Raw genomic sequence first — 24,069 nt, 5'->3', positions numbered from 1 at the left:
TCCTTGCAGGCTTGTTTGCAGCAGGTATATGTGATCTCATCACTTTTAGGGGATCAAGATGAGACATAGTGGGGACAGACCACGACAATTCCTGTCGTTTCTGTTGAACGTTGATGTTCTAATCTCCCCCTAACGACGAGAAGAATGTCTCATCAAAGTGACAATCCGCAAATCCAGCGAAAAAAAGAGATCGCCTGTCAAGGGTTCTACATAGCGGACTTATAGTTGGAGACTCATGTCCAACACAAATATATATATGCATTCGTTGCAATGACTCATGTTGATGCGTTGTGGTGGCGCAATTGGCACATAAACCGCACAATCAAATATGAATAAGTACGAGATATTAGACTCAAACCTAGTCACTAGCTGTAACGCAAATAAAAGTTGAGTGGCTGCTATGAGTCGTAGACGAATTAGCATAGCTACATGCGATATTGCATAACCCAAGCGGAAATATTGGTGCGCATTACCAAAGTTCGGGCTACCATCGTAGTCTTTTAATGGTGGCTTTTCCGCGAGACCAATTGGGTGTGTACATGGGAATATGATATTTGATATCAATACCCAATGATATGCAATAGTCATCGAAAATTTTTCATGTAAACTCTCTAGCATTATCAAGTCAAATTGACTGAAGGGGATGATCTGGGTAGTGAGCCCGTAGCCATATGTTATGTGCTAGGAGTGTAGTATAAGTAGCATTACGAGTGGATAATGGCACAACATGTGACCAGCGTGTTTGCGTATCAACCAACACCATAAAACATCTATACGGTCCACAAGTTGGTTGATCCAATCCACAGAATTCCCTTAGATTCTTTGTAAGAATGGAATTATTTCCTTAGTGTCTTTTGCATAGGATGGTCTCGATCCTAATTTTGCTAAAGAGCAGGTTTTGCAAAATGAAAGATGGGCTTTAGAAGCAACCAAATAAGAATTTGGTTGAGCCACGAAGTCACAATTGACTTTAGAAGTAGAAAAAGGAGTCAAAGAGGAGTCCATGGAGTCAAAGCCATGTTGTTGCCGTAGGGGGTAGACAACACCTGCCCTAAGTGGCCGGTCATGCACAGTCTTGGTGCCGTGAGGCGTATGTGCTTCTCCTCGAACCAATTTTTGGTTCTTACTTCTCTTTGTTTTGAAGAATGGATGTCCGTGTGAAGTCTTTAATAGACGGATCATCATATCACGACCTGGGTGTCCCAAACGGTCATGTCAAAGCCTATATGTGTCAGAATCCCATAAATCATTTCTCATGACATGGCTGGATTCAATGACTCGAATAGTGGTTGCATACAACCCACTAGAGCGACACATAAGTTTCTAATACTCGTTTATGTCCGTAGTCATTAGAGGTGATGCAAAGGAACTCTTGTCCATTCTCACAATGTGTTTCCACATGAAAACCATTGGCTCTTATATCTTTCGAATAAAGTTCGAATTAAGGTATGTCCAAGACATTAAGTAAAAGAATCGACACTTTATTAATAGCCAATGATTACATCAAAGTTTCTTAACCAAAGTCTAATCCAAAAATAAAAGTCAAACTTAGACAGATTGTCGTCACTCAATCCGTTTGGTAACTCCAATCAAATATGACCAAGAAAGTAGAGAGAGATGTTGGTGGAGCGAGGCTCTCTTAAGTACCATTAATCTCAATGACTTTCCTAGACATCATATTTCATTGGGTGCACCACATAAGAAAGAGTTAAAACAAAATTGTCATTTATTAATTAAGGCATAATTGCCATTACATAATTCTTGGAAAAATAAAAGACTATTTAATCAAAATCTGCGGCATCAACATGGTTGTTTTCCTCGCCAGATTTGAAGTCTGTAATGATGAGATTGACGTCATTGTCATTTCCATCATCTCCTTCAGCTGCGAGATGAGCCTCATGCTCTCTCATATCTTTATACACTTGTATTGTGCAGCTTTGTTTTTCCACTCGCATTCTAGTGCTTAAACCAATGCTTTAAAGATCCACATCTATAGCATTACCTCACCCATTAATTGAGATGCACCTTGTGCATTTGGACATCCTCCATGGACGTTGGTGGCGACACCACCACTACTGCCGGCGCCTGTTTTGCCTCTCCCACGTTGGCCAATGTTGCCACGTGTCCGCTTATCAATCTCTCGGTTTTCCTTCCTTTGTAGGGCGGTTGTATGAACCCACACGTCCATTTCGTTGGCCCCTAACTTTTTAGGGTTCCGCTCCTTGCACCCTTCTTTAGGTGCGCTATTATAATTTGCCCCGTGAACGCTCTTAGTTCCAACGGGCATTTGAATTATAGTTTTTCACGAGTATGTTGTTAGCTTTCTCAGTAACTGACATAAGTTGATGAAACCTCGTAATCCATCTAGCATTGCACACAAGCCTATTGCTTGGCAATCATTAACGCTGAGACGGGGAAGGTTGAGAGGATTTTTCTCAATTAATCTTTAGTCTGTGAGCTCTTCTCCATAGAATCTCATTAGTAGTGAGGTAATTCTTGACGTCATTCACCCATCGGTGATAACAAATGTCATTTGAATCTGGTTTAGTGAAGTCGAGTTTTTGCACGTTTGCATTCGACATTCAAAGACAAAGGAGAATAGATTAGTTTCGGAGTAAAAACTTCCACGACAACTAATATAAGATTTCCGAGCCTTAATGCTACCAAGAAATCGATTTCCAAGAATATTTGGATTAGACCAAACATTAATGTTTTAATATGGTCACAATTTGATGCTTACAGACACTCTTAGTCCGAATATTCTTGGAAATCGATTTCTTGGTAGTTCATACGAACACTCTTAGTTCGTTAAGCGTGAATCCCCATAATCCCGCTTTATTAAATACTCAAAATCCTGTTCATATATTCCAAAATTGTGCAAAAAAAATAAAAGAAATTTAAAATACAAGAAAGCAGCAACCTTAATTACAAAACTTACGTGTTGAAATTCGGAGCAGATTCTCTTCTGAACAGCTTTCACTTTGATTGTTGTACCGGTCTCAAAATAACTCCGATAAGGCTGAAATTTGGAGCTCAAATGGAAGAGACAGAGACGAACAACTCTGATGAAGAAAACATTTTGATATGAGGTTCCGAACTAGATGTTTCGGAGCCTGAAAGCAGACGGACGTGCACAGGAAAGGAGAAGGATGCAATCGGTGTGCGTTGGTGCTGCATGGGCAGCAGGGATGCGTGCGCAGGGGCGCGTAGGTGCTGCAGGGGCAGGTGTGCAGGTGAGGCTAGCGTGGGCTAGGAGCTGCGGCAATGAGGCTCGAAGGTGGCAGTGGCAGGTTTTGAAGAATTTTCTGGTTTGGTTTTTTTTCTTGTGGTTAGGGCTCGTGCTGATAAGGTGTTGTAGAGAATTGGAAAAATTGTAATTATATTCATCTCACCATGAGGTTTATATAAGGTTACATCATGTATACAAAAGGCAATACATAATAGCTATACTAATCAATCGCACATTACAAGTATGTCAATCGCATACATTACGAGTCTGTCAATCGCACATTACAAGTATGTCAATCGCATACATTAAGAGTCTGTCAATCGCATACATTAAGCAATACCTATTGCATGAATAGTCATTATCATTTACAACAATTTTTGTGTTTTTTAGGTTTTTCTGAGCAATTATACAAAAAAGAGATAATGTGGAGGAAAGATGCGCAAATGAAGGAAAAGCTTGAAGTCCTGAGCCAAGCAAGAGACCTTGATGGATCGAGGAGCCCAATCTATGGAAGTGAAGCAGCAAATATTGAAGATATTCGGATGATATTGATGATGACATGACACATTTTCATTGATCAAGTGACGTGGCATGGAGAAATCCTAATTCAATTATAGGATCAAGAAGTTGATTTCTCTTTTACTTCAAGGAATCTCAAACCAAAAATGAATCAAAGAGGACACAAGGAGCAATATAAAAGGGTTGTGCAACATCTGAAAAAGCTCTCTCTCTCTTCCCCCGTAACCGCTGCTGCGACTTCTTCCTTTCCTTTATTTTGTTTTATTTTTCTTTCCATGAATAACTAATTCTTTAGTAGTTAGGGGTTGTTGAAGCCCCAAATCAATTAGTTTTATTTATCATATGGATGAGAACCTAATTTCTATTTTTACATCGATGAGTTCTTTGCATGTTTTCTTTGATGCGCAACTTAGATTGCATGTTTAGGGTTCTATTGCTATGAATAATCATTGCCTATTCATTGTTTATAAGGTTCCTCAAGAGTTCTAAGTGGTAAATTGTTTATAAGGCAAGTGATTAGGTTCCTAGGTTAATTGAGACGCATTGTACTCATGATTCCTTGTGGTGTCACGTTTTTCTAAGTCTTAATGATTTCTTTGTGTTAAATTTAGAGTTGCTTTAACCTTGGTTGCATTTTAGAAAGTAGGTTAGGTGTTGTTGACACCCAAATTTCCACGAGTTCAAATTTAATAACTGACACGTGAAGAAGGTGAGTCATCAACCTCGTAACCTAGTTGGGTCTTCAAGCAAGCCCATTTCATGCCAAAAGGAAGCCTTCTAGTTAGCAAGAGATACAACAAGCCCTAAATCCTCAAACAACTAACGTGCCTCTTCAAAGCAGCCGACACGCTTAATTACCACGCAATACACGTAGGCCCAAGCTACGTTTGGGGTTTATACGGCGGGATGTGGTGTGGAAGGTAACGGATCCTGTGAGGCCCATTGTTATGATAAGGCCCATCGATAATTTTGGACTTGGGAACCAAAATTCATGCTTGATGGACCAAAATCTTAACATGGGCTAGTAGAGAGATGAAAGCAGGCCTAGCAAAGCTTAAAGCCCACCAAAGTCATTCTCTCACCCAATGTCCATTACACGAGCCTTTAGCCCAAAGACTGTTGAACCATCTTCTTCCCCAAACCAGAAACGCGTGTTGTCAAAGTTGCTGCTGGGATTGGTGCTTCACCATTTTTGGCAAGAACCCAGAATCCATGGAGAAACTCTCTGATTCATATGCCCAGCAATCCCTGTTTCAATTCCCAATTGCCCTCTAACTCTGTGATCACAAGTTTCAATACCAGAAATTGAGGAACTAAAATCTTCAAAAGATCATAGCAGCACAAATTCTGGAGGATCACCCCTAAACCTGTGCCACTGCCCTTCAGTCTCCTAGCTTAAAGAAATTTCCATAGCTTTCACAATTTATCTTCCCAAAATTGAGAGTGGTCTCTAAAAACCCTCAGCCCTTGTCACCAACCTTCTTTTTCCACCTTCGCTATAAAAAGCTGGTCTACTGCTGTTGGAAACCAGACCACACCAACCCAGAAACATCAAGCAAGAGATCAAGCTCTATCTCTGAACCTCTAGCCATCGATTCCTCCCAATCAACCTTAACCCAAAACCCAGAAATCATGCCATTGCTGAAACTCTCTCTCTGCTAAACTCCCAGGCATCTAGCTCCCACACCATATCCACCTATAAGCTCTGTTGTTCTCGTGAAAATAAATGCAATCGCTGTTGTTATCATTCCAATCGTTGCTATTACCATCCAGCTAGTCACAACAAAATCGTTCCTGGGTCAAGCCTTCGATCGATTTTGGGCCTGGTCTTCGCTCTATCAAGAGGGCTATTGCTGCTGGAAAATCAAAACACAAAATTGCCCTCACAGGTGTATCACCTAGCATGCAAACTAAGGAAAGACAATAGGTTAACTGTAATGGTGAATTAACTTGAGCATCTTCATCCATGGATAAATGAAATTAGATTGAACATGACTAGTTTGCTTGATTGATTGGTGATGGATGCAAATCTCCTAACTTGTTTTCTCTGTGATTTTTAAAAGTTTAAATCAAACCCTTTTTTGTTGAAGGATGTCGACATAATGTGTGCCTCCTCAAACTAGGGTTTAGAGTTGTAATAGGAAAGTGTTCTAGGTATTCAATTGTATTCGGATTACCTTTTGTGTACCTTGTAACTCCCTCTATAAGGGCTCCTATTATCAATAATAAACACACAATTCTCTCTGCAATTCCTTTTTACTTCAACACGTTATCAGCACGAGTTCTAACCCTAGCCGAAAAGAAAAAGAAAAAACCCTAAAAATTGTCACAGCCTCCAACCTCCCTGCTGCAGCCCTCCCTTCCGCAAGCCACTGCAGCCTACTGCTGCCCAGCTCGCCTTCAGCCCTAGCCGCAAGCCTACAGCCTACAGCCTCCAGCTGGCCTCCCTGCAGCCTCCAGCCCGCCTCCCTGCAACCTGCTGCCCGTAAGCCTGCGTCCCTGCACAGCCTGCGCTGCACATAAGCCCGCAGCCCACGCCCCTACGCTCGTTGCACACCGCAGCCCTTCGCCCAACGTCCAGCGTCCCCACCTGCTGCCTGCTGCTCACCTGTGCACCAGCCCGCCACACCTGCTGCCGAAGCTTCCTGCCTGCGTCCCTGCAAGCCCGCCTGCCTGCCTGCCTTGCGAAAGAAAAAAGAAAAAAAACAGAAAACGAAAGGAAGAAGACGCATAGAAGAAGAAGGGGTAGGAGTGGGCCTAGAAGAAGAAAAGAAAAAAAAGGGGAAGAAGGCTTGGGCCTGAAAGAAAAAAAAAAAAAAGGGAGAAGGGCAGCCCACCAACTGCCAATTTCCGACCAGATTCCGGCAATCCTAATTTAGCTACACGCCTGCATCAACACGCGCGTGTATAAAGAATCGTGAAGCAAACCTTTCAAATTGCCAAGTAAGTTTTGTGATTAAAGTTCCTGCATTTTTTGTCTTTTAAATTCCATTATTTGCTGCAGGTTTTGAAATATACGAACATGGGTTCGATTAATTGATAAGCGGAATTGTGGGGATTCATGCTTAACGAACTAAGAGCGTTCGTAATCAATGAACTAAGAGTGTTCATGATAAACGAACTAAAAGCGTTCGTATGAACTAAGAGTGTTCATAATGCTTGGACTAAGAGCGTCCGTAAGCATCAAATTGCGACCATATTAAAACATCATTGTTTGGTCTAATCCAAAATATTCTTGGAAATCTATTTCTTGGTAGCATTAAGGCTCGGAAATATTATATTAGTTGTCGTGGAAGTTTTTAATCCGAAACTAATCTATTCTCCTTCGTTTTTGAATGTCGAATGCAAACATGCAAAAACTCGACTTCACTAAACCAGATTCGAATGACATTGGTTATCACCGATGGGTGATTAAAGTCAAGAATCACCTCACTACTAATGAGATTCTGTGGAGTAGAGCTCACAGAATATGAATTAATTGAGAAATCCTCTCGACCTTCCCCGTCTCAACACTATTGGTTGCAAAGCAATATAGGCTTGTGTGCAATGCTAGATGGATTACGAGGTTTCATCAACTTATGTCAGTTACTGAGTAAGTTGACAACATACTCGTGAAAAACCATAATTCAAAGGCCCGTTGGAACTAAGAGCGTTCAAGAGGCGAATTATAATAGCGCACCGAAAGAAGGGCGCAAGGAACGGAACCCTAAAAGTTAGGGGACAACAAAATGGACGTGTGGGTCCATACAACCGCCCTATAAAGGAAGGAAAACCGCGAGATACGCGGACACGTGGCAACTTTGGCCAACGTTTGGCCAACGTGGGAGAGGCAAAACTGGCACCGCCGGTAGTGGTGGTACCACCACCAACATCCCTAGAAGATGTCCAAATGCACAAGGTACATCTCAATTAATGGGTGAGGTAATGCTATGGATGTGGATCTTCAGAGCATTGGTTTAAGCGCTAGAATGCGAGTGGAAAAACAAAGTTGCACAATACAAGGTATATAAAAGATATGAGAGAGCATGAGGCTCATCTCGCAGCTGAAGAAGATGATGGAGATGACAATGACGTCAATCTCATCATTACGGACTTCAAATCTGGCGAGGAAAACAACAATGTTGATGCCGCAGATTTTGATTAAATAGTCTTTCATTTTCCAAGAATTATGTAATGGCAATTATGCCTTAATGAATAAATGACATTTGGTTTTAACTCTTTCTCACTAGGCGTACTCAATTAAACATGATGTCTAGGAATCTAAGTTGAGATTAGTGGTACTTAAGCGAGCCTCGCTCCACCGACCTCTCCTCTTACTTTCCTGGTCATATTTAATTGGAATTACCAAAAGGATTGAGTGAATACAATTTGTCTACATTTCATTTTATTTGGATTAGATTTGATCAAGAAACTTTGATATAATCGTTGGCTATTATTAATAAAGTGTCGATTCTTTTAATTTCGAGCTTTATTCATTTAGGTATGTTTCCCAGAGAGCTAGAATGCCTCGCGGATAGTGCTGCTATGCACATCATACCTTGACATAGGCAATTATTCCTTGGGATGATGCCTACTCAATCTTCTGTGACTACGATGGTAGGGCCATCACAATTGATTCATGGTCAAGGACCAGCTCATTGCCAAAATGGCACATTGATTTATGTCACTGAAGCTCTCTACGCTCCTAGGGCCGGAGGTCCCCCTTTTGAGCTTTCAAGATATTAGCTAGAGCCAACGGTTTTCATGTGGAAACACATGGCGAGAATGGACATAAGTTCCTTTGCATTATCTCTAATGACTACCGAGTATTAGAGAAGCTCATGTGTTGCTCCAGTGAGTTATATGTAATCACTATTCGAGTAATTGAGTCCAATAACGTCATAAGAGATGATTTTTGGGACATCGACACATATAGGCTTTGGCATGACCAATTGGGACATCCAGGTCATGATATGATGATCCGTTTATTAAAGACTTTACACGGACATCCATTCTTTCGAGTGAAAAGAAGTATGAATCAAAAGTTGATTCAAGGATAAGGGTAATGCCGTCACCCCCTACGGCAAGAGCTTGGCATTGACGCCAAAAGTGGCAATGTGCCACTCCTCTCCACTTCTCAAGTCAATTGTGATTTAGTGGCTTAACCAAAATCCTCATTGGTTGCTACTAAGGCCCATCACTCGTTTCCCAAAGCCTGCTCTTTAAGGATAGAGACCATCCTATGCAAAGGACACATGTGTTCTCAGAGAATCCAAAGGGATTCTGTGGATCGACTCAACCAACTTGCGGACTGCTTAGATGTTTGATGTTGTTGGTTGATATGCGGACACACTGGTCATGTGTCGCACTATCGTCCACTCGTAATGCTGCTTAAGATGAACTCCTAGCCCAAATCATATGGCTACATGCTCACTACCCGGATCATCCTGTTCAGTCAATTTGACTTGACAATGCTAGAGAGTTTACATTGAAATTTTTTTGATGACTATTGCATATCATTGGGTATTGATACCAAGTATCATATTCCCATGTACAGACCCAATTGGTCTCCCGGAAAAGCCACCGTTAAACGACCACGATGGTAGCCCGGACATTGATAATGCGCACCAATATTTCCGCTTGGGTTATGCAATATCGCATGCAGCTATGCTAATTCGTCTACGACTCATAGCAGCCACTCAACTTTTATTTGCGTTAAAACTAGTGACTGGGTTCGAGTCTAATATCTCGTACTTGTGCATATTTGAGTGTGCGGTTCATGTGCCAATTGCGCCGCCACAGCGCATCAACATGAGTCATTGCAACGAATGCATATATATATATATATATATATATATATTTGTGTTGGACATGAGTCTCCAAACTATAAGTCCGCTATGTAGAACCCTTGACAGGCGATCTCCTTTTTCGCTGGATTTGCCGATTGTCACTTTGATGAGACAGTCTTCCCGTCGTTAGGGGGAGATTAGAACGTCAACGTTCAACAGGAACGACAGGAATTGTCGTGGTCTATCCCCACTATGTCTCATCTTGATCCCCTAAAAGTGACGAGATCATATATACCTCCTGCAAACATGTCTGCAAGGATTGATGTCCCCACAGGAAGACATGGTGCCACCCAGAGGAGATTAGTACAGCACCACTACCATGGATGGTGGTATGGTGACGCCACAAGGTGGCATAATGGCGTCATAGGCCATGGGTTCCGCTAGAGAGCGTAGGAGACCCATAGGTTCGATGGATTCTGGCCCTAAGAAGAGAGCGAGTTTGGCACAACTTTATCCATTGATCATTGATACTCAAAATCCGTCTCATGAGAATATTCTGGATAGTGGTTATGTCCAAGAGACATCGTTGGGGGACGCCTCAATGTTAGAACCAATTTCTGAGAATATAGAGATCTCTGCAAACTACACAAGTGTACATGAGGACGTGGAATTATTGAGACCAATGACATCGAACCTTACTCCGTTGAAGGAATACCAACGTAGAGAAAATTGGCCTAAATGGAAAGATGCGATCCAGGTTGAATTGGATTCACTAACGAAGAGGAAGGATTTCGGGCCTGAGATGCCAACACCTCCTAACATAAAACCTGTTGACATTAATAGGTCTTCGTTAGATAGCGTGACGAGAAAAAGAGATGGTAATCTCACCTTATGGCGCAAGGTTTCTCACAAAACGCCCTGGAATCGACTACGAGAAGACATATTCTCTCGTAATGGATGTCATTGCACTCCACTACCTTGTCAGTTTGGTAGTTTCCAAATATCTGAACATGCAGCTTACAAATGTGGTCACTACGTATCTTTATGGGGATCTAGATACGGAATATAATGAAGGTTCTTGTGGACTTCATTTACCCAAATCAAGTGGCTTTTGACCACGGAGTGCGTTTGCAATGAGGGTGAAACACTCACTAAAGTGACTACTTGATTAGGAAGGGATATGATGAACTATGCCCCTGCGTTTTCATAACAAGTTCTGGATTTGCAATTGTCACGATTTATGTTAATAAACATGATTGGAACCCTTGAGAGTTGAACACCTGAAATCCGATTTTGAGAGGAAGGACCTTGGGAGAACACGGTTTTGTATACCGTGTCAATAGATGCTTAGGCATTTTGATAAAGTCAAAGATGCACTCCCATGGTCGTCCGTAGTCTTGACCCTAAAAGGGATCCGTTTTGTCCCAGGGATGATGACGAAGACGTGTTAATAGCAGAAGTGCTTACTTATGTACAATAGGCGCATTATTGTACTTAGCACAATATAAGACCGGACACCTCAATTATTATGAACTTGTTGGTTAGATATAGCCCCGCGCCAACGCAACGCCATTGGATTGACATAAAGACAATCCTTCTATACTTGAGAGGTACGATTGATATGAGCTTGTTCTATCCCTACAGAGAGAAAAGAAATAACGGAAGTGTGGGATCGGACTCCACAAGGCAAAACGCCACCTTCCGTGCTCCTCCTCCCCTCCATCAAAATGACAACGATGTCTTGATGGGTTTTGCTGATGCAGGGTATCTCTCTGAACCTCACAAAGGTCGCTCCCAAACGGGTTATGTCTTTACCATGGGAAGCACAGCGATATCTTGGAGGTCTACAAAGCAGACCCTTGTTGCTACTTCCTCAAATCATGTAGAGATTATCGCTCTACATGAAGCCGTGCGAGAATGCATATGGCTAAGGTCTGTAGTTAGACATATTCGAGGAACTTGTGGTTTGAAGTCTACCACAGATGAACCTACTTGCATTTATGAAGATAATGCAACTTGTATTGAGCAAATGAAATTAGGTTTCATCAAGGGCAACAACACCAAGCATATATCGCCTAAGTTCTTTTACAATCAGCAACAACATTGATCACTTCTAAATATTGAAGTGAATCAAATCCGATCTAAGGATAATGTAGCGGACTTATTTACTAAGTCGTTACCAAAATCCACCTTCGAGAAACAAGTGAAGAGCCTCGGATTGAGAAAGTTATCCGAACTCCCATGATTGTAGCAATCAGGGAGAGATGTCGACATTAGGGAGAGGCATGATGTCTATATGTTCGATCTCGAAGAGTGAAGGACGTGTTGTGCTCTTTTTGACCTTCGACCAGGGTTATTTTTGTCCCACCGGGTTTTTGTTACCTGGCAAGGTTTTTAACGAGGCAACGATCAAAGCGTCATCACCAAGTTTGAGCGGCACAAGGGGGAGTGTTGAAGGATGTCGACATAATCTGTGCCTCCTCAAACTAAGGTTTAGAGTTGTAATAGGAAAGTTTTCTAGGTATTCAATTGTATTCGGATTACCTTTTGTGTACCTTGTAACTCCCTATATAAGGGCTCCTATTATCAATAATAAACACACAATTCTCTCTGCAATTCCTTTTTACTTCAACATTTTTTTTTATATTTTTTTTTGGCTAAAATATGATTGGAGAGAGCAGAGCCTCCCAACCTAATTTATTAAAAGAGCTGGATGATACAAACAGAAGAAGGGAGGACATCGCCCATACCCCTAGCCAAAAAACAGAAAAGCTATGCTAAAGAGGTTCTAATCCCTAGTCGATCAACAGATGAAAAGCGACAAGAAAACTACAACTCAAACCCTTTTTTATTATTTTCTGACTCACTTACTTTCTTTTTTGTCTTTGTTATATTATTTCACCGACCAATACATCTTCAAAATTGTCAAACTTTGTTAGTAGTTAGTTTGTTGTGTCTAGAGTCTGTCTATAAATTTTCGTGACATTTAGAATAGTTTAGACTCGTCTACCAGTCAGATCTTTTTAATTGGACAGTTTAGACTTTATCTTGTTTTAAGTCTTAGATTAGTGATTAGACCACATCTCTTGCGAGAACGGTCCCTACTTGCCCATAATACTTTTGACATTCTTGTAGGATTAAGTTATAGGCATTTTTGTGCATCTATTTAGGTGGATAGAAATAGTCAAATAGCCTATCACTTCATTGGAGATGGTATTGTTTTTGACTTCCATGGCAAGAAAAACAAGCATTTTAGCTCAGTTTCCGATCCCAACCTCCAACTCAATGCTCGCTTCATTGGTCTCCGCCCTGAAGGCTGAAGCAGGGACTATACCTGGATTCAAGCCCTTGGACTCCTCTGACTCTAATAGCTTCACACTTGAGGCCACCCCATCAGCAACATGGGACAATGAAATTGACCACGTGAAGTTCTCTTGCACCGAAATCATCCGGAACTACATCTCTCTGTTTGGGAATCTCAGGAAACTTCTATTAGAGTGGAGAGGAATTCATACAAGAAGAGTGTCTTAGTCACTTCCCCAAGTTGCTGAAATTTCAGTTAATGTGGTACCTGGGACAATGGAAGATGACAAAATCCACAATTCCTAATATGAACAGTGTAACTTTCAATCCAAGGCTGCTCTTACAGCATTCTAATTGTCTATTCCAACATTTCAAAGTTCTAAATAAAGGTACTTTACTGAGATACTTGAGAGAGATTGAATATGAATAGTTTGTATGTTCTCTAGGAACAAGATTCTCACAACAGTATGAAGATAGATTAGAATATCAATGTCACAAATTCTGCTTATTTTCTATACCTCATGAACAAAAAAATTATATGTGAATACAATGACATCATGTACTTTGGTAAAAACATGGGAACCCTGAAACCCATATGAATTTTATATGAATACAACAGTAAATCTTTTGGCACCTTACCTACAAGTTATGATGGACTAATTGGCATCCACCACAACAATATTACAAAGTAAATAGTGGACAAAAAATTGAGGTAACAGACTAGAATAATGAACGTAGAAATAACCTTATCCCTCATTGAGCACTCTCAAGGCCAGGATGATCAATATCTCTTTCACTGGGACATCGGGGACCAAGATTGTGAAAGGCAAAGCATCTTTCTTGTCATCTTCCACGAGGATTGACTAGCTGAGAGAACACAGCACTTGTGGCAGCATCTTCAGCATCGTCATCTGTGCCGGAGTGCCCTCCCTCGATCATACTCACACTGTTGTCAAATGGCTCAAGTGGTGTAAATTCAATATCTCGTATGTGGTTCGTGCTGTTATCTTCAGGTTCCATGAGCGCAGATGAAGTCTCCTCAAGCTGAAGAGCATATTCAAGATTCCACAAGACATCTCCCATTGATGGCCTATCAACACCATACTCGGCAAGGCACTTCTCAGCTGTCTCACCAAACTTCTTAAGAGAAGCTGGATTTACCTTCCCAGCCAGATTCGGGTCCATGATTTGGTCCAGCATGCCCTTCTTTTGCCAGGTCATTGCCCATTCTGCTATGTTCACTTGCTCTCTGGGAAGAACCGGGTTCAAAGCTGGTCTTGTGCAAAGAACTTCCATTAGAACTACACCAAACGAATACACATCTGATTTCTCAGTGAGCTGCTGCCTCCTAAAGTATTCAGGATCAAGGTAACCAAAACTACCCTTAACAGCTGTACTGACATGAGTCTGATCTATAGCTGGACCTGCTTTTGAGAGGCCAAAATCTGCAACTTTGGCTACAAAGTTCTCATCCAAAAGAATGTTTGTTGTCTTCACATCTCGGTGAATTATGCTTTGAGCTGCACCAGTGTGAAGATAATGGAGCCCTCTTGCAGCCCCGATGCAAATTTCAAGGCGTAGCTTCCATGATAGGGTAGGCAAATCTGTTCCATACAAATGGCTCCGGAGCGGTCCATTAGCCATGTATTCATACACAAGAATCATCTCTGACCTTTCATCACAGTAACCAATAAGAGACACAAGGTGGCGATGACGAAGCTTAGACAACATTTCAATCTCAGTTCGGAATTCAGCAAGACCTTGTTCAGATCTGGGGTTTCCTCTTTTAACAGCTACTTTTGTCCCATCTTCTAGTGTTCCCATGTAAACTCTGCCAAAACCGCCAACCCCGAGAAGTAGGCTCTCATCAAACTTGCTGGTTGCATCTAGGATTTCTTGGAACATGAATAAGCGGCCAAGATTGGAGGAAGCTAATGAAATGCAGGTAGCTGTTGCACTCTTCTGTGAAGTTGTGGACATTTTGGTCATTGTCTGAGAGCTTCCATACAAGGGCAGAAGCAGCCATGGATGCCCTTGGTTAGGAGTAGTCTTCGACTGGCGAGATGCCAGGCAGCAATAAAAGAGAGCAATTATTGCCACAAGAGCCACAGCTCCTACAACACACCCAACTAAGATTAGTATCTTATTGCTCTTCGAGGGTGAACTGGGAAGGAGACTCTGAACAGACAAAGACCCGTCCAAGCTCCCCAAGTCATTGCTGATCTTCAAAATCTCCAAGCCATTCAGAATTGCATTAGTGACATCAGCCATTGTATCTGGACCTACACTGACTGTCAAAGTATTTGAATCTGCTGAGGAGTTGGAAACAAAGTCTTTGTAATACGGCACATTCAAGTCACCAGTAATGGAAGAGAGGTCAAGACTCGCGAGCACATTGTCGGAATTGATGAAAAGATTGAAAACTAGGTTATTCAGTGCCTTGCTGACAATATCACAGAAATGTACCCGAACAAGATACAAATAATTTGGATCTGCTGGAAAGACCCAAGTTATGTTGAAGTTTCCATTTGGCACATTCGCATCTCCCATGGCTTCAGCAGTGGCATAGACCCAATTTGGTGCTATTTCTGGTGTGACAGTGACCGGATACTTTATGCTGGCAGGGTTGATTGATACATTCACTGCAGAGCTGTCGACATGAAGGTATTTTAAATCATTCTCCCAAGTTCTTTTAAGGGTATCATTCTCAGCAGTGAGCAAAGGACCCCCCATGTTTAATCGGTACATTGTTTGAAGGGCAAGTGCAGAAAGACCACTAAAAGGAGCAGATGGATTTATAGCATATGCCTGATCAGGGATTAGCTCATCCGGGATCGAGACAACTTCAATTGCATTAACAAAAGCAACTGAACTGTTTGAAGGAATGATGGTGAGGGTCAAACTATCTGAAGTTACATTGATTGCATACTCCTTGAACAGATAAGAACTAGTATAGTTCTCAAAAGTGAAGTTGTTCAAGAGTACAAAGCTATCGGTGACCACAGTTATCGGAGCAGACGTCAAATTTTGGCCCGAATTTGCTAAAGGGTAGAAATAAAGCCGGACCCAATGCCGGCCTTCTTCCTGGATTTTGAATTTATAGGAAGAAGCTTCCTTGAAAATTCGAGCAGATTGGTAAATAGGAGAAGGGGCATTGGAACTGGAGCTAGCAACTAAAGAATTTGCACTTTTCAGTACAAGGGAAGGTTGCAGTGTATCAGGAACAAAGGTTCGGCCTTGAAATGTGACATTTTTCGAAGAACCACAAGCAATCAAGTAGTTATCAACAGGATTGAATAAACCACAGGCTCCATGACTCACAAACACAACAATGGCCAGAACCAAAGTTACCCAACTGACTAGTTTCATCTTCAACATAATCAAACCCAACCAACCCACCAAAAGATCAGCAAAACACAAGCCCCACAATCCCAAATGCCCAAGCTCCACAACTTCAAACACCCCAGATCTATTGAACTCAATCCCAAAAATCCAGTTCTTCTATACCAAGTAGGAAAATCCTAGCATTGCCAAAAAAGATAAAAGCATTAACTTTTGCTGCAACGTAGACCAAACTCAAACTAATCCAAGTTCACCAACACAAACAGATAAACCGAAAAAAGATTCGAACTTTGTTAAAGCCCTTACCTCTATGAGAGAGCAAGATTGAAGCTTTCTGCAGCAGAGTGAATTGGGTCTGCACTAGAACGTGAAGCCCACCAAGGTTTAAGCTTTTTAGTGCGCGCCACCCTTTCCAGGCTGTTGATTAGGCTGTCATTTACAGTGGCCTAAAAAATAGAACCTCAGAGACAGAGCAACCGCCATGAAACAACTGTTTCCAAACACATTGTAGTTTGATTGTGATGCTCAGAATCTTTAGAAAGATTTGGAGTATAATAACACAAAACGCCATGAAAGCTCTGTAACAGAGCCCCCGAGTTTTTTTTTTCTCATTTGTTTTCTTTCGGTTGAAAACTATTTATTTGTTTCTAAGATATGGAACAGAATGGGTCGCGGTGCCGGCTGGGGTTGGGGTTGGGACCCGCCATTACGCGGCTTTTTACTCTCTTCTGCGTTCACAGACCCAATAAATCTTGATTTGCCAGTCATCATCAAATTAATTAAGTACGGCCCATTGCTTGATTTGTCTTCACAATAGATAAATCTTGTAATCAATTGAAGAATGTTTTTGGAACCATTGTTGAAGAGATCGACTTAATTAGTGACATGCATTACTAGAGTTCAATCGCCATGCATCCTGAAAATAATTAATTAGCAACAGATCATGTAGTATTATTAATGCATGCATTGAAACGAAATATATAATTGAGCACACAAAGAACAATGAAGTTCTTTGGATTTATTATTGAAGATGAGGTACAAGCATATAGAGAGTAAGGGTTTTTTACTTCAACAGTGTCTGAACTCTTCGAGGACTTTTAAAATGATACCTGAACTTTCAAAGTGATCAAAGTGATACCTGGACTCTAATTTTCTTATCAACGGAATACCTACCGTCAATTTCCATCACGGAACTGTTAACTATGACCACGTGAGGCACAAATAAGGGTAAAAGACTAATTTACCCTCAAAAGTTTTTTTTTAAATTATTTTTTATTCTTTATTTTTTTGCTTTATTTCTTTCTTGTTTTTCTTTTTCAGCTTCTTCTCCCCTCTTCAGACCAAAAAAAAAAAAAAAGCTTCTTCTTCCCTCTACTTTCTTTCAGCTTCTTCGTCAGCGACCCGAAGGTCTGCCAAGTCGGGTTCTTCGCCGCCCCGGAGCCCATCGCTTCCTCCCCTCCAGTCTCCGACATTTCCCCCTCCGGCAACTCTCTCTCCCCCGTCATGATCCCCCCGCCACGTCACTCCTCCGACGCCGCCCGTCCCGTTCTCTTCTCTCCCGTTCCCCCCGCCTCCTCCGGCCGCCGCGACTCCCTCGCCTCCTCTGACCTCTTCCCCACCTCCTCCCCCACAGCCTCCACTTCCTACGCCGACGCCGACTAATGTGCAGGAACTAAACGCAGAAGAAAAAAGAAGATTAATCTGATGTTGATATGTGTTAATTTGATGGGGATTAATCTGATGATGATTTGATGGGGATTGGGGAGGAAGAAAAAAGAAAAAAAGATGAAGCAGAATTGCAGGAACTAAACGCAGAAGAAGAAGAAGAAAGGTCGAAGACCATGACAGAGAGAGAGAGAGAGAAGTGATCCTGATCACCTGGTCAGCAACTGACCAGGTGATCAGGACTGGAGAGAGAAGATTCTGTTTGTGTTTAATATCAACTAAGAACAGTATAAATAAAAAGTTTGTAGAGATTATAACACTGGCAGCTCGTGCTCCAGTGGTGTGGACTTGAACTCTTGTGAAAGAGGTTGTGGGTTCGAATCTCATGTCTTCCAAGGTTATATATTTTGTATAATTATTCGGTATCGGCTAAAAAGAGTATAAATATAAAGTTTGGGCCTATTATGATGAGAACTGTTCGTGCTCCAGTGGTGGGGAGTTGAGTTGTTGTGAGAGAAGTTGGGGGTTCGAACCTCATGTCCTCCAAACTTTGGAAGGAATTAAGTTTTTGATCGATTTTAGGGGGAATTGGGAGAAAAAGTCTGTTTTGCCCTCACTTTTTTGATCACGTGCACCTCACGTGCCCCCGGATAACGGTTCCGTGATGGAAATTGACGGTAGGTATTCCGTTGATAAGAAAATTAGAGTCCAGGTATCACTTTGATCACTTTGAAAGTTCAGGTATCATTTTAAAAGTCCTCGAAGAGTTCAGACACTGTTGAAGTAAAAAACCCTAGAGAGTAACTACTATAGTGCCCAAACATAGCAATCAAAAGCCCTTCCTTGGTTGTTATAGATACATATATATATACTCCACGAACAAACTCCCGAACTGCACCAGTTTTGTCTCTGTTGTATGTTCGTATGCAACAAAGCTGTACGTGAGCTATTGCCTCCTGATCCCAATGCACATCGCACTCCATTTTCTTTAGTAAACAAGTTCTGTTCAAAATTAAATTCGAACGAAGCTCCATGCATGGGCGATCTCCTGACCACCAAGGTCGCGGATCCATGTTTCACAATGAACTCGTGACATTTCCAGTTAAATCATTGGTGATGTTAACATGCACTTTTGTATTAGCATCACACACAGTTAAGAACAGTGCGAGCAAGATTAGCATTAAAACATATCTTGCAAGCAATCCCATGACTGTTTAAGGGAGAGTGGATGAGGTGTTGTACGTATATCAAGTTTCTTATCACTGTCATGCATTTATAGTGCTTGATCGATTTGAGACTATTCCTATGGTCTGTCGATCTGGACACATTTAATTGAGTCTTTAACTTTATAGAAAATCAGATTGCTATCAAGATTTAGATTAATTGTGTTCAAATGTCACAACAAAAACTAGTTTTTTAAACTAATTGTGGTTATTGTGCATGCTCAGAATTTGAATAGTTTGGCCTTCTGTACAACTATTACTTAGATTAATTAATTATTCTTATTCAATCAAATCAGGTACTTGGATGAACAAATTTAGTGATAGATATAATGATCTGCAAAGAGGCGCGTACCATGATATAAATGTTTCACTTCTTATTAGAAATCTCAACAACACATTGATCACATCGAAAAAAATAAAATAAAAAAACAAATAGTAAGATTTAACGAGTTAACCAAGTATCATTATCAGAAATATGCGATATCTCAGACTTGTTCACTTGTACTCTCTTGGATGTACTAACATTCCTTGATACATCTTCCTTTTCATGCCAATTAGATGACTTTCCCATGATTTCCTCACGTTTTCTTTTTGACTTGTTATCTTTTGATTGATCTTTCTTTTCGTCAATGAATGACAAGAACGTGAGGCGGGGTGTTGCAGTAGAACCAGAACTTGTGCTGCCATGGCCAGACGGCTCTAGATCAGAATGATGATCATCTTCAGGGGAACGCCGGAGGTACTGTCTAAAAGCCAACGAAAAGTGAATGACTAGAGCAATGAAACATGCAGTGCCAACTATTAGGAATACTCCCCAGAAGCTTTGTAGTTGAAGCTGGTCGGATTCGACGTCAGAGGTTTGTGAAGCACAAGCCTTCCTTGATAGCCATTTGTCATGAATTTGCTGAAGCTCACCGTTCTCTGATAGAGTGAGAATGGCAGTTGACATATCTATGGCTAAAGGAGAGTCTCTTGGAAATGCCTACAAAATTAGAGACATGTAATTAAAAAGTCGATATTGCTTTCTTGCCAGATACTTTTAACAGGATTCTATCAGATCAATCAAAGTTGAGAATGGCAGTTGACATATCTATGGCTAAAGGAGAGTCTCTTGGAAATGCCTACAAAATTAGAGACATGTAATTAAAAAGTCGATATTGCTTTCTTGCCAGATACTTTTAACAGGATTCTATCAGATCAATCAAAGTGCAATTGAAGTCCGGCAACATAACATGTTAGATTCTTTAGCAATAGAAAATTTTCCAATTAATTAGCTTGTGTACGTAGCAAGTTTATTAAGTACATGTATGTTTCATACTTTCATATCTACTGTACTAGAATATGATTTAGATAATCATCAAAGCAGAAAAGTTCAAGTTGATAAACCATTCAGCAAACTAAAGTTTGGAAAATTAAGAGTGAAGTATTTGCATAGGAAGACGTAAAACAATTATGTTGAGGTACTCACAAATCCCCAGCCACTTTTGGTGAATTCTGGCCCTCTGATTGAGAACATGCAGTTATCTGATAGGAAGAGTTCTATATAAGGCCTTTCATCAACCACAGCAGCAACAGTTCTTTCCTTGAGGGCATTTGCATATTCTTCTGGTGAACCAAGAGGAACCAGTCTAGATTTTGGGATGTTGAGTTCCTCGATCAAATAGTTTTCAGCAAAAGACCCTACTTGGAATCCTATAGGCTCGAAGCTAGATATCAAGGTATCGATTCCAGTGATGGGTGAAGATAATTGTTGTACTGTGAGCATTGATGTCAGGCTAGCTGTGTAGCTCGAGTTGATTATCAGAATTATAAAAAGCCAGATGATTAGCACCATTCGCCCTAGTAAGCTCACAGTATTTTCTCCTGTAAGATCAAAAAAAATTTCAAGACGAATTTCTTTGTACGTTGGAGCACAACATTCAATGCCAGATTAGAAGACTTACTATGAGCAAAAAACATGGTAGAGAAGCTAAACCTGAAAAATAAAAGAAGGAAGGCAGATGAATCATAGAATCTACAGATTAGTATATATGCAGAGTCTGTATTGGAATGATCAATGTACAGAAGTACTACTTACCATAAAATTGTGCCAATCTGTTTCCTAGGAGGGCCCCGGAAATCATCATTTAATCTATGTTCAAGAACCCACAGGACTGATCCAACAATTAGGAAGAAAGCTGCTGTGACACCCCACATCAATGGAGAAAACGGCTTCAAGAATGCCCAAGCTCTTGCATCTGAACCCCTAACTGGTGCCACCACTACTAGCCCTGACTCTATATATGGCTGAGTGAAATCCACAATCTTTGTTCTGTTTGCAACTATTGCAATGTCACCAACAGCAGCATCAAACTTCTACAGAAGAAATGAAAAATTAATCATAATTTTTTATCCTTTGTATATTGCTGTAACAAAGTAAGCAGTTTGTTTTACTTACACCTGAAGCGATATTGCTAACAAGATCGTAGTAGCTTGGGTTCTTGTGGCCATCACCAAACAGCTCAAACCTATGTGGAACTGCATAGGGAAGCAACTTTATGGCTGCACGGAAAATGTCAATGCAGTATCCTTTAGCTATATCTGTACCATTTTGTCGTGACACAAAGTCGCGATAGCTTACTCTATCTGGTACTCCAATTATTAACTGCTTCCCATTGTTTGGAAAAACCCACCCTCGGGGCTTATCTGTTTTCCCTCCAGGCCATACAACAGCATCTAAATGTTGGTTTGAACTAGACCAGTTGGGTGCTGTCTCAGGGGGCACAACAGATAGCCCTGAACTGTTAGACCAGTATCCAATCTGTTGATATCCATTTTCAATTATGTTAATGATATCATAGGAAGGATTCACTAGAGACCTGTCTGAATGAAAAGCCAGTGGACCAGTGAGACCGGTCGTGTTGGTTTGCAATATGTTTTCCAGCAACTGCTTGCCACCATTAAAAATGCTTAATGCAGAAAGGTTCATAATCCCTCCCCCATAACGAGGTATACTAGCATGATTGGAAAAAGAAATGGTACCTCCCTGATCCAAAAGCAAATTGACAGCATGAGCAATAATCCAAACAGTGTCATAGGCATATAGAGCATAAGGGTTCAACCCTCTAGTGCCATTACTCAACTTCTTCCACCTTGAAATGAAAGCTCTTTTCCCTTTTGAATCCGGTGTGTGCGGACGAAGAGTGAGAGCTCCTTCGATGGAGTCTTTAGTCTTCTGAGGAAGTGGGGAAGTTGAATCCAAAACTGTGGACAACCAAGCAGTAGCTATCCAAACATATCCACTCTCCATCATCCCAAGTTCCTTTGCAACATCAAAAACCAAAAGGCCGGTTTTCGAGAATGTGTGTAGAACAATTACTCGAGACTCCATTATCTGAATCTTTACCAGCTCAGTCTTAACTTGGTCTCGAGTTGCTGTTGGATCAGGTGGAAGTACTGCCTTGTAAGAAATCTTGTGCATTTTTTCTGCAAGCTTATCACCTAATGCAGTAACACCATTTCGGCTCTGATCATCATCAGTGAAAAGTGCAACCACCTCCTTCCAACCGAAATAACTAACCATGTCTCCAACAGCATTCATCTGGAATTGATCATTTGGTGCAGTTTGAAGAAAGTAAGGGTACTGCAGGCTTGATAGGGTGGGATCTAGTGCAGTGAATGACAGTAACGGTACGTGTAGTTCATTTGCAAGATGTGAGATTATATGAGCCATTACAGAAGTTTGAGGACCAATTATAGCCACGGTATCAGACTCCATGTAATTTAGTGCTGTGATTAAAAAAAAGTGTAAACTACAATTATATATTTATGGTCAAACACAATTGTTCCAAGGAAAAAAGTAGGCATGCATAAGCAAAATTGTATACCTCCGATGATGCTGAGAAATCCACTGTAGTTCGAATCATGAATAGATACAGAAAATTTAGTTCCACTAAGAATGCTTGGATCGGCATTCACATCCTCCTCGGCAGCCTTAATGGCAATCTTTGAGACTCCTCCATTAATGGTGCTTACTGCAAACATAGCTCCAATGTTCACAACAGCAGGTCTTGATGCTCCTTCTGTGGATCTTCCAATACAGATAATGAGGATTGCCAAGAGACAAACTAGATTCATTGTGATATTACGCTGAGAACCTTGCTAACTTTCTTATATTTAAACAGTACGAACAAATGGAACAATAAATTTCAAATACTAAATATAGCTTCTGTGGTAGTTTTATCTACAAGCAACTTAGAACTCAAACGTACAGTAGCATTTTGAATTGGGAAAGAAACAGCTAGCACCTCCCAATTTCATACACCATAAATAATTGTTGGTGCTAATGAAGTTTTCCAGGAGAAGAAGAAATACCAATTAGAAGCTTAAACAAACTGAACCAAATGCAATAGGTTGTCAAAGTTAAAGGACTATGCTACTTGAAACCCAAAGTGAAGACAGTAGAACAAACCAAAAGCACAAATCTGTCTCACTAAAGCAAAATATATGTGGAGTGACCACCAAGCTCAGCACAAAAAAAAACGTGAAAAAAAAACAGAAGTTCAGGTGATTTCAGAGGGGATAGAAGAAAGGAACAAGAGGTGGAGCTGGTGACTCTGGGTCAAACAACCACCACATTCTGAATACATTTCATTAATTAAGATCTAGTGGAAACAGAATCGATTGGACAAATAAGGCAAGAACAAAGGTGAAGAGTCACTAAAGTAAAGCTATAATGCCAAAACTCACAAGAAAAGAAGAATCCCATTGGAGCTGAGGGTATTAAAATGCTATGAGAATGCTTCAAACCAAAGAATGAAAGCAACTTGGGCTATTGGGTTTCCACATGGTCTTTGTGGAGGGGTACTGTACGTGTTTTCTCATCTTTTGTATTAGACAATCTTCAGAACAAGTGCATGGCTGAATTCTTTGTTCCTTCGATTGCTTTTGACCTTCTTTTTCTTTTTCCTTTTCTATCATGAGAGGGTGAAAAACAGGTAGTGATAGTAAAGCCATAGCCCAAACTCAGTGGGCCCATATT

At 40.9% G+C, this 24,069-nt stretch overlaps 2 protein-coding genes across 5 annotated transcripts; both read right to left on the bottom strand.

Annotated features, from left to right (window-relative positions):
* Nucleotides 1-13,309: 13,309 nt before the first annotated feature.
* LOC133737111 (receptor-like protein kinase THESEUS 1) lies at nucleotides 13,310-16,782 on the bottom strand. The gene is made up of 2 exons (XM_062164733.1): nucleotides 16,468-16,782; nucleotides 13,310-16,340 (listed from the first exon to the last, which is right to left on the bottom strand). The coding sequence occupies exon 2, from the start codon at nucleotides 16,195-16,197 to the stop codon at nucleotides 13,663-13,665; it is 2,535 nt and encodes an 844-aa protein (XP_062020717.1). The 5' UTR covers nucleotides 16,198-16,340; nucleotides 16,468-16,782; the 3' UTR covers nucleotides 13,310-13,662.
* Nucleotides 16,783-19,400: 2,618 nt separating this feature from the next.
* On the bottom strand, nucleotides 19,401-23,913 carry LOC133736278 (glutamate receptor 3.2). Of its 4 annotated transcripts, none has more exons than XM_062163724.1 (7): nucleotides 23,778-23,913; nucleotides 22,916-23,110; nucleotides 21,487-22,817; nucleotides 21,127-21,404; nucleotides 20,993-21,024; nucleotides 20,518-20,912; nucleotides 19,401-20,031 (listed from the first exon to the last, which is right to left on the bottom strand). In XM_062163724.1, exons 2-7 carry the CDS (start codon nucleotides 23,070-23,072, stop codon nucleotides 19,492-19,494), a joined length of 2,733 nt encoding a protein of 910 aa, XP_062019708.1. In that variant the 5' UTR covers nucleotides 23,073-23,110; nucleotides 23,778-23,913; the 3' UTR covers nucleotides 19,401-19,491. The 4 variants fall into 4 exon arrangements, with proteins under 4 accessions (XP_062019708.1, XP_062019709.1, XP_062019706.1 ...); XM_062163725.1 differs by having other exon boundaries at nucleotides 22,916-23,118; nucleotides 23,778-23,884; XM_062163722.1 differs by lacking the exon at nucleotides 23,778-23,913 and having other exon boundaries at nucleotides 22,916-23,767.
* Between the last annotated feature and the right edge of the window lie 156 nt (nucleotides 23,914-24,069).

The sequence above is a fragment of the Rosa rugosa genome, chromosome 3, assembly GCF_958449725.1.
Source record: "Rosa rugosa chromosome 3, drRosRugo1.1, whole genome shotgun sequence".
Lineage (NCBI taxonomy): Eukaryota > Viridiplantae > Streptophyta > Magnoliopsida > Rosales > Rosaceae > Rosa > Rosa rugosa.
The sequence above is the reverse complement of the archived record's forward strand: the minus strand, read 5'-3'. Positions and strand labels throughout refer to the sequence as shown.